Raw genomic sequence first — 11,537 nt, 5'->3', positions numbered from 1 at the left:
TTAAAATAGCATTGTCAGCAATGTGCCAAAGGCTTTTACCCAAACTATTAGGTCTTGGTCAATATATTCACATCAACAATCAGTTGACCTCTTGGAATTGATGCAATGACATATAGGCTACATACCTGTAGAAAATATTCTTACAATTAATTTTCCTCCATTGGATATTTTTTAAAAGCTAAGATCTAGCATCAGATGTTGGGATATCAGGACAAAAATGTCGAGTTTTATATTCTAGAGTTAAATAGTTAAAAACAAAGGCCCATAGGGTTTCAGTATTCATTACATTTTCATCGTGATTTGACAATTTAATTTATTTATTTTCTGAATACATGCAAATGACAATGAGAACATAATACAATATCTTTAAAAATATTTAGTATACACAATTCATTATTCATACAGAACCATTATGCTTAATAGACTTTACAACACAGTACTGTTAGAAGGTTCTCTGCTTTAAATACCAGGGATCTAATTTGTGTGCTTACTGTGTACGAGCTGTGATTTTAATGTAACTTGTTGTTTTTTAATCCATCTATTGTGAATTTCTCATAACAAATCTTAACATGTATTAGTTTTGTACTGTCCTGTACTGCTTTGTCCACAGGGGTCGCCAAAATCATTACAAACATAAAGTTTCTCACAATAGCTTTAAAAACAACTAGATAAAACATAGTCCTCAACATGCTCAGGAACACGCTGTGTAACTCACAGTGTATACTGTTGTTGTTTTGGATTTGATAACGCATTGAAGGAACAGGCAATGTGGTTCAACACATTACTGTTACCATATTTTGTTACAATTATTATTTCTTCTTTTCCATTTTTACCTTTGCATGAAACCTGTGTGTAAACAAATGTTCATTGATTTGAAAGTAGTTGAGCGACTGACTTTTATTTTTGAAGAGTGAAGTGGTGTTGGGAGGGTCTGGAACTATGGAGGCGGGGGGGCTTAGTGGTATGTTGTTTTGTTTTATGGAGAAATGTAATGTTGTATTTTCATTCATCTGTTCAGTGTTACTTATAAATATTTAAAAAACAACAACAGAAACTATATAAAATAATTCATAGAAAAAGAAAAACAATATTTGATTGATTTACTTGTGTGTAGAAAAATCTCTTGCAGCTGTGTTTGTAACTCTGTGCAGTGCAGTTTGTATTCGGTTGCAGAACTTGAACAAATTCCATCAGAAATTACAGTTAGTGATTTCCTGCTGACCCAGAGCTGTGCATTAAGCCCCAGACCCTTAATAGTAACACGTTGCATACATGTTTGAAATGCAAATAAGGCTTCACCAAAATAACTAAGTGAAATTGTAAATGAGGCAAACACGCTCCAACGCTGCCTCCTTCAAAGTAAAAATATACTTTTTTCAAGTGATAACTTTAGAGGTCAGGAGTTGAAATTTAAAAGAATCACATTTTGTGATGATAAATTTGGCCCATGGCCGGCAGGGTATATCCTAAATGGGGATTCAAGAGAGGGACTGAGGGGTAGTAAGGGTAAACAGCAGACCCAATGAGAGCAGGGCTCATTGGGACATGGCGATACAAAAACTGAGATTGAGGTAGTCTCATTCTGGTGGGCAACAAGGCTGGGTGTAAAGGAGATTGGTGCCGAGAGTCTCGCCCAGATTTCTCAAAGCTCGATAGGACACGTGACATCGGCATACTGGTGGAAGAAGCAGACGCACTCTGCTGAGTGGAGGGAACTTTTTGTAACATTGTCCTGGATTTTTCCCTCTTCTCTGTTTGATAAGTCCAAGGAGCTATGTTGTTCTGCTTCCTGGCAGAAGTCAGAGAGTCCCCCTGTTGCATCACCCTGCCCTGGTGGAGTTTATAACCTGGATGAATAGGAGCAGGCCGCAGGAGCTGCACGGATTTTGGAATTACTTTGGTAAAACTAGAGTTAGATGTTGGCCAGTCAGATATCACACCATAAGAGGAGGGGGGGTGGCTGATATATTTGTTGCTCCCTTTATGGATTGGTCTCCAGGCTGAGTCTTTAATCTCGACTTTAACAGGGTCTACAGATTGAGGGCTGGCACAATCTTTATTCTGTCTGGCTGTGTCTTTGGATATCGGAGTACAGCTAAAAGTCTTGCTGTCCTCACCACCACTGGGTGGATTTTTCACAGAGCTGGAACATTTTTGGGGCAGTTCAGAGGAAGATGCAGGTTTATCTTCACTCCCCACATGACCGTCCTCTGATGAAACAGAATAAGGGGAGGGGCTGCGGGAAGAGGATGAGGACAAAGGCAGCGGGGAGCCATCAGAGGAGTTGTGGCTGGAAGAAGCCCGGGATGGAGAGCCTGAGCAGTGAATGACGGAGGGCCTTTCCTTGTCCTCGCTCTGAGGACTCAGGGGCACGTTAAGACTAGCCTGAGCCATTCGCTTCTTTTTCTCCAGAGGGGAGATGACCTCCCCAGCAGTGGATGGGACACGAGCAGACCAGAGGCAGGATGTGGGGACCGGGACAAGGCGAGTGTAGACGGTGGTACAACGATTGGGGGTTGATCTGTTTGGCTGAGAGCTGTCCGGATGGTGTTGATCTGAGGTCCAGAGAGCCCGGTGAGGATGCATCACTGCTTCACTTTGACAGGCAGCTTCTGGACTTCTCTGAGCCACTACCTATAAAATAACACAGGGGATATTTAACACAAATAGTACACTTATACCTAGCTTTTCTGAGACATGTTCACAGATATTATGTTACCTCAGAATCCATCTGGTTATCCAGCTGACACCTTTTCCTCTTCCTCTCGGCCTTGTGGACTTGGCCGTCTGAACTTCTCTTGTATGGCTTCCGTGGTTTGCTGGGAGGCAAGGGTTTATCCTCCTCTCCTTTCATGTGTCTTTCAAAGGGCAGCACTAGCCTGAAGAAAAAAGAAATTTCTTGTCATAAATCTGTTTTTCAGAGAGTGAATTGACAGGTTAGGAAAAGAATCATCCTCACTTTTCATAATGTCTGCGTGTGCAGGTTGCAGCACTGGTGCTGCCTGGACTTCCTCCCAGCTCATCGTACACTTTCTTCCAAAGACGTCTAGCAGTCACCTGTTGGGAAACACAGTGTTTCAAATGTACATTTGTATCTGCACTTTGGTCATTGTTGCTTTGGGTCATCAGGTCATCAAATACAGGAACACTACCTTTTTAAGTCTCTTAAAGACAATTTCAAGCATCTTAATTCATACATTCTAATATGTGGTTAACATGAAATGTTCTATTTGTATTGATGACCTTACTATATCATCAGACATTAAGGACACATGCTATGTTGAAGTAATGGCTTCTCTGACAACAATGCAGCAGCCAGTGCGTCCTCCTTCTAAGCTTTAATTCTGATCTGGAATGGTCTGTGTTTGTTTTAGCCAGAGATGGTAAGCAGTTTCAAGGCACCCCCACATGGACGTTGTGACGCCCATGTGGGGGTGCCTTGCCTCAGTTTGCCAGGCAAATGGCAAACCAGTAGGTGTTGGAGTGATGGAAGCGGGCAAGAGAACTGGTTCAGATATAACTGATTCTACCCGACCTAAAAAGCCTCTGAATTTTCTAATAAGCTCTATGACCAGGAATACGGTAAAAGGATAAATATTGGAGATACTTTTTGAGAGGTTAGAACGCTGAGCGGTTTTGAGACTGACGCAGAGCTGTTTTAACACGGAAGCACCCATGTGTGCATCGACTCCAGGGAGGAGGGTCAGATAAGACCGCTCTCTCCAATGTCTTGAATTTGGACTGCAGTGCCCATTTTAAACACTACGTGTCAGAGTTACATATTGCTTCTTTAAACAATATCGTTGTCTTCTGGTTTTAAAAGGTACTCCAACACAGTCTCCTGTGTAAATGACATGTATGTCACTTTAACCTATCCTTCCCTACAACCGTCCCAAGCAGATTCTAACTGTCTTCTTACTAAATCCCTAGAGTGTCTTTTTCTGCTGATGGGTTTATATTTGAGTGAATGGACAGTCTGATATGTTTCATTTTTACTGAAGGTTTGTTTTTGTATCAATGAAGCCATTTTACACATGAACTCCAAACAAACAACAAACGTTGAAAAATGAAAGCTCTGCTTCCGCCTTAAATTATCTAATTCTCATGATAAATATGACATGGTATCTTCTTTTTGTTGTTTGTATTTGAATAGGGCAACTAGGGTGGAATTTGTAAAGCACTTTAGGTCAAAGCAGAAATGCACTCCTTTTAGAATGTACTATTTAAAATCTCAGACTGAAATGTGGAAGGGAGTTGTCTGGTTCCTCTTTCAGTGCCATGCCTGCTGATTTTCATGTGGAAGGCCTCAACTGATAGAATACCAGTCCTGTTTTGTGCCATTTCAATAAGAGTTCCGTTTTCTGAGCTTTCTCACGGTGTCAACATCAAAGACAACAGAGCATGAAGGGGGGGTTATACATCAGGGGCTCGGCAGCTTCAACAAGCGTCACTGTGGTAGGAACTACTATAACACTTGATTGTGTTTCATGAGTCATTTAACACTATCAAAACTAGAACTTGATCTTACTGCATCATAGCCCCCAAGTTTCTCCACAGCTTTGTAGATCCTCCAAAGATTAACTGGAAGGAGAGAAAACATATTCAAACGTTATTATTTGCATTTAACTTCCCTATAAATATTGTGCCCACACAACTGTGTTAAAAACTCACTCTGCTTAAAGCCCAGATGTGGGATCCGCTCTATGGGTGTAGCTCTGTCCTTCATGAAATTGTGCAGACTTACTACAAATACCTTCTCCTCCGTCGGCATTAAGTTGGACCTCACTTCTTCCTCACATTCAGTCATAGAGTCATGAATCTCAATGACAGAGGAAGAGGTCTAGCATGGAGAAAATAAATGCATTAGAGGGGGGGGGGTGGAAATCTCTGTTGCATCAAGAATTGAGAATTTCATGGAAATGAGACAGTGTCTGCCGACATTGCACCCTGGTTTTACAGTTGAAGGTATTTGAAAAGGAAACAAAATCAGGATGTAAATGTTGAAATGAAATGCAAAATCAGAAAACTAGGCTTCACCGCTACTTTCAAAAGGTAACCTCACATCCTGTCTGGAGAGAAAGATGCAGACGTGGGGTTTTTGGTCTAGAGTCGTCTGACGCTGGTATCACAAATATCACTTAAAGAAAATAAGGACTTCATGCAGAAAGTGGAGTAAACAATCTGTATCTGTGTTGATTGATGAGAAGATCTGAATTCAAACGCTGCTTTGTAGTGCTTTAAAATAACTAGCATGTTTGCTGTTTTTCTGCAGAACTTGTCAGTCACTTTGAGGGCTTTAAAATACCCAGAAGTTACATGGTAAGTATTAAACCAGGGCTACCAAGAAGTGAAGTGTCAGAAATTGACAATGTCACTGTTTGTGGTTTGCAAGAAAGCAGAAATGAAACCGTGGAGGCTTGCAGAATTTAAACCATCAGTGTGAAAGATTTCCTTACAAGAAGTATCAAACAAAGACAATTTAAGACAAAAAAGTAATCGTAATCTAAGAATACTTTTTTCCATCATCTTTAAAGGGGAAGCTTCAAAAATATTTTTTTAAAGTTATCTTTTTACAACAAACTCTGCTGATACCCGTCAACAACTTAACCTCAATTTTTGCTCCAGTATTTTATTTGAATGCCATTTTTTCACAGTAATGATATTCATCCTGATGTGTGAACACTAGCTCGAAATGGCTGTTTACTCACTTCTGTTTTTGCAGTGAAATCAGAGATTACAGTATATTTGACTACCAATATTTAAATGTCAAGTCTCACATCTCTGCTGTGTCGATCAATTTCAAAAGAATTGATGTCAAAAGAGACCACAATGGACAGTGTCGATATGTTATTTTGAATCACCACGGTTAAAGCTGCTTTATTTCTGTGGCAGTCATTGTACAACATAACGACTCAAGGTGGTTTCATATTGAATCAAGTTCCTCTATGCGGTTCCTGGTTCCGAGAAATAGGCTTCTACAATGAGTAATAGTGAAGGTGCAGACCTCTAACCAAGATAGCCCCGACTGAGTCACAGTTCAGCAGATCCACACGTTGTGTGAAGTGTTCCCAGTTAACACAAAGGAACTCTGTTTTTATTTTACCACTTAATATGTAATTCAAGACCAGATATTGGCAAGATCAATGTGTTCAAAACTAACAGGTGGATGGTGAATTTGTCCAAAAAAAAGAAGTGGAATTTAACTTGGAATTTTGCATAAAAAGCCCCGGTATTCATGAAGGAATCTTTACATTCAGATGTGATTCATTAAACGTTCAGGTTCATGCATCAGAGGTTACCAACAGGAAACGACTGCACGCTTAGCTTCAAAGGGTTGCCCGTGTTTCTGCACATCTCCCTCTACACCCGATAACGAATATCATTGTCGAACACTCAGTCAATTTCCACTAGATGAAATTTTTTGGAAATCTGTGTGGGTGATGTTAATGTCAAAGTGTTGATATGTGACTCTCACAATGATTGTCAGTAGCGTGTTGGATTGATGTAATCAGCAGGCTGGGACTCACCACAGAAACCACTCTGCTTTCAACTATCTTCAGCCCTGGAAATTTGATGAGCTAATTTGACTTTCTCATATTGTACCTCTCGTTGTAGTTACCAGAACCGAGGCTGTGAGGGCCATCTGCAGTTTCCGTATGTGTGCAATGAAATATTGTGGCATTTTTTATGTGTTGGGATGTGCGTGCGTCTTTTGCTGCCTTCTGAGAATACGATGCAGAATCACTTATTCCTTTTTACTCATTTCATAATGAGCCATCAAGATGAAACAAATGTACACACACAATCAGCACTTTAGAAATTTCAGCTTTGCCTCAAATTCACAAAAAAGGGAAATGAAAAGGCAAGGCAGAACTCACTTTGAGGAGTCATGTCTGAAGTCACAGATTAACAGTAACTGATGAAGATTGCAAAGCCTGTAACCGACATTTCATCAGCACAGACTGAGGTTAGTACCTTGTTTTCTGTCCCCTGCTCTTCATCACTGGCTGCTGTTTGTTCAGATGTCTCACTCAGGTCCTCTGGAGCTTCTACCAAAGCAAGAAAACAACATTTTACGGCTAAAGAGTTCATTCAGATAACCTCAGTCAAGGAAAGTAACATTAGAAAATACTGAAACTACAGCAGAAATCAAGTAATTAACAGATTAAGATATATCTTTCCAAAAAAAAGTTTGCGTAATAGTTATTATTCTAAGATTAGTTTGAAAAAAATCTGAAGGACATTTTTCTCAACTGAGTCTGATATTAAACCACAAGTTGCAAAACCACTTCCTCCTCAAAAATAAACCCGCTTGTGTGCTTCAGTGTGTGATCTTGTTACACATAAACAACGGTGTTTGGAAAGGCTGAGACAGTCTGAAGAAATAAACTGCCGGGTAAAGATAACAAAGTGGTATTCCCTGTTCTGAGGTGAGAAAAAAAGCAAGACATAAAACTTGCATATTACTCTTATATCATCAATATTTAAGGCATAGTTAACACATTTTACGTTGAGGAAAAAAACAGTCCTGAGAAAGAATAATGATTCTGAGAAGGAACTGTGAGTCTTCACAGTATCAGCCCAGCACCCACAGTGATCTCATTTGTGCGAGAAACCAATATGCCTCTCTTTTGAGATCACTTGTTTCCTGTGCTGTGGCTTGAACCTTTGATTCTGCTTTTAGTAGCCTCTAACTTCTCCATTTCACAAGTTGAAGACATATTTTGAATATTGTAAGACGTTTAACTGATGTTGTGCTTTAAGCTCTTCTTTCTTTCTATGCCACATAAGCTGTTCTGTTTGTACCAGAATGGTCTCAAATATTGTGAGATTACCTTACTTAACTACACTTTGAATCATTTATTAATAAAATATTTCTATATGTGAAATATCTCTATTAAAAAAACTGTTTTCACATAATATTCATATAAATGTTTGCAGAGGTACAGATTTTATTTTTTTGTAAAATCAAGGTTATGAAGTGTCAATACCAATTAGGTTTAAAATAACTGAACACAGTTTTTACCCTGCAGTATTTAGTGAATGATACTCTATGTAAAAAAAGCATCTTGTTTCATGAAAGATAAAAAAACATTTCTCACCCATGTCCAGAAGTTGTCCTCCAGTCTCTGGTCTCACACTGTTTTGTGACAGTAGTTCATGTAGCGCCCTCAAACTTCACACCACCAAACAGGAAGTCCTCTCCACAGAGCAGTTTCATTGGTTGACTGGTCGCTCTGCAGCAATTGAGTCTGGGAAACTGAGTGTCTTATTTTTGTTTTTGGCACTCCAGTGTCACATTGGCTGTTCTCTGTTTCATCTTCTTTATTTCATACAGAAAACAGCTTAATGTTTGATCAAAGTATTGTTCAGCTATCTGTGTAACATTTGTCTCATTAGAATCACAAAGGGCAGAGGATGTCCTGTGTTTACAATGTTATAAGCAACAAATTAATCTGTAATAATGTTTTTTACTGTTTTGTTTATGCCACCCAAGAAAATAATGGACTGGTTATCTTTTCTTGTTAGAATAATGTTACTCTAAGTTTGCTGATAAAGTGAAATAAGTGTGCAGACTCAGAGTCAACAATGCTGCTGCATTTGAGGAAGTGTTTTAAAATAAAACTAATGTCCAAATTAAACGTTAAAGTTCTCTAAATGTAGAAATAAACTTTCCCACATGTCGACATTATTATAAGACTGTTTTAAGAATATGATTTACTCACCTACTGTCAGTAAACATCAGTACTTGACAAAGCGTCAAATATTTAGTGGAGCAGGAAGATGACTGACTAATACAGTAAGTGTGTAATACATAGGTGATTCAGAACCAAATTTTTCGCCTTTTCTTTTGTATTTATAAAATACACATTTGGTAAATGGACTTGCTTGTATAGTACGTTTCGAGTCTTCTGACTATTCAAGACGTTTTTACACCGCAGGACACACATCCACACGGCTGACAGAGGCTGCAGTGTAAAGTGTTCATCAGTATTAACTAATCCTATTCATACACATTCACATGCCCCAGACTAAGCAGCGGGAGCAAATTGGCGTTAAGCGTATTGCCCAAGGACACATCAAACATGTGGCTGCAGGAGTTGGGGATCGAACCCATGATCTTCAGGTTGAGGAACAACTGACTCTACCACTGATCCACAGCTGCATTTCAGTGTTTAATGTTACGTTATGAAATTTAATCGGCCAAAAAAAGTGGTTCTGAAATAAATAGGAAATGGAATTGATATTACATTTAGACGTACAAAACATGTTCATGTTTTCACACAAAATTTCCCCAAATTGTCGTCACATGAATTTTCAACACATCTTTCCATCCTGACTCATCTTAAGAGTATCTTTTATTTTAAAATGTAGCACAACAAGGAATGATTATGAATTATGAGCAGGGCTTTAAATTACCAACCGCCAACCGGCCATTTGGGGGTAAAAATGAACTTTGGGGGATAACATTGTAGAGTTACTAGCCATTTTGGCTGGTGATGAATGAAGCAAATATCACTGTGTCTGTTTGAATCGGCAGGTTGCAGAAATGATGCAACAAATCAGTGTTGCCAGATTGGGGAAATTTGGCTGATAGAAAATCTGGTTGGCTGGTAACTTTAAAAATCTACTAGCTGGTGGCTGGTGATCAAAAAAGTAAATTTAAAGCCCTGATTATGAGTATTGTTTTTTTTAAATGTGGTGTAAATGTCAGATTTAAATGATGAGGAACAGGACCCACTTGCAGAAATGAAATAAATATTTAACAAACAAAAAGGCAAAAACAAGGCTACTTTTTTAAAGACTGCAACAACAAAAAATCCACAAAAAGTAAAAAAAAGAAATAAACCTCGGGGAGCCACAAAGAGATATGCAGAATACACGGGTAGCAAGACGAAAGAACTGACTCAGAATGGATGGAACACAGGTGAGAAACTAACAAGACAAAGGGGAGAACAATTAGGGCAATCAAAAGTGGAGGGAATCACACAGACATGAAGACAAACTGTAGACATGACACACGGGGACGAAACTAACTACTATGAAACAGGAAACACTGAAAACTAAACTCAGGATTATCAACTGAAAAAATACACACTATGACATAGAGAAACATAAGGATAAAAAATTACAAAATTAAACAGGAAACACTAAAGACATAACCAGGAAACATTAAAATAAAGAAACACACAAGGAAAACAAGCAACACCAGAATGAGACAAACTAAAACATGGAAATCTCAACTCTGAAAATATACAAAATACAAAACCCAACAAGACCAAATCATGACAGTAGATGTCACTTTTTATGATTAAAGTGCTTTAGTGCTTATGCAAAAACAAAGAACTAAACTAGATCTGCGGATACTCTATGTATTTAAGTTTGCTTTTGACTGTTTTTAGTGATAAGGATAATCATTGATCGATGAGAATGATTCTAAAAGAGCTCATATGTTGGTTGATGGACATTTTTAGACTGGCTGGTAGATGCAGGATTGAAGTTTTACAATTTGAGGAAGAGGAGAAGCCCTACTTCTGTAAAAAAAAGTTTCTACTTGCTGTTGCCTGAAAGATTGAAGTTATAAATAAAATGCCAGGACATTGCAGAAGTTGCTTATTCCACTAGAAATGAGTAAATAAAACGGTCAGCTATTTCTTTACTACAGTTATGAGTCAGTGGGAGTTGTCTTATGAGGCGTTGTTCCTCACGGACCCCCTGCCAGTCGTGATGGGTCAGCACTATACTTTCAACAGAACCTAAAGAGGACAGGGATCTAAAGCCTCTCTTAACCATTGTCTGATCATTTCCTCACACATTTGTTGTATTTTATCACGACTTTATATGCTGTCCCAATCTCATTTCTATTACACAGATGTGATGATAAAAAAATACTCAAAGAGTTATGAAGCTGCACTCAACATGGTCCACATTTCCTCCGCTTGTTTTTGATCTGTTTAAAAAGGGGATGCCCTGTTCCCCCATCTGTTGCGGATAGAGTGTGACATTTCAAAATGATTAACATTTAAATGTCAAAATAACCAAATATCTACAGGCTGTTCAAAACTCAGAGGGGAAATACAATTTTTTGTTTTGAAATTGTGATTTCAGAGACGATCGACAGCGCTCAGTGCACAAATCTGAGAGAAGATTTCAAAAGAATGCTTTAGTGGTGAGAAGATAATGTTATTAGGTTATTTGATTCTTTTATTTAGTGATGACAAAGTGAGAACAAATGTGACGTCAGTTGAAATCAAAGTCTGACTCTAAACATTATAAAAAGGCCTCAGAGATCAGGTGTAAGGTGAGATATTAATATTTACCCTCACATTCATAGTTTGATATTCATGCAGCTTCATGGAAATGATTTTTAACCCATTGTAATTCTGACTATATGTTTTGCAGACTTCTTGTGAAGTATTCTCCCTCCTGCAGCTGATAACAAATGAGGCGACGATGAGCAAAAACAGAGGTTGTTGAGAGGGAGAAAATCCCCAGCTATTCATCTCAGACTTTCACTGACACAAACATACGAGGTT

The 11,537-nt window shown here is 38.6% G+C and overlaps 1 protein-coding gene across 1 annotated transcript; it reads right to left on the bottom strand.

The window, feature by feature from the left end:
* Window positions 1–295: 295 nt before the first annotated feature.
* On the bottom strand, window positions 296–8,157 carry arid5a (AT-rich interactive domain 5A). Its single transcript, XM_020657159.3, has 7 exons — window positions 8,103–8,157; window positions 6,976–7,049; window positions 4,672–4,840; window positions 4,529–4,581; window positions 2,960–3,057; window positions 2,720–2,879; window positions 296–2,634 (listed from the first exon to the last, which is right to left on the bottom strand). Exons 1-7 carry the CDS (start codon window positions 8,104–8,106, stop codon window positions 1,420–1,422), a joined length of 1,773 nt encoding a protein of 590 aa, XP_020512815.2. The 5' UTR covers window positions 8,107–8,157; the 3' UTR covers window positions 296–1,419.
* Between the last annotated feature and the right edge of the window lie 3,380 nt (window positions 8,158–11,537).

The sequence above is a fragment of the Labrus bergylta genome, chromosome 2 (genome assembly GCF_963930695.1).
Source record: "Labrus bergylta chromosome 2, fLabBer1.1, whole genome shotgun sequence".
NCBI lineage: Eukaryota > Metazoa > Chordata > Actinopteri > Labriformes > Labridae > Labrus > Labrus bergylta.
This window is presented reverse-complemented; position numbering and strand designations above follow the sequence as displayed.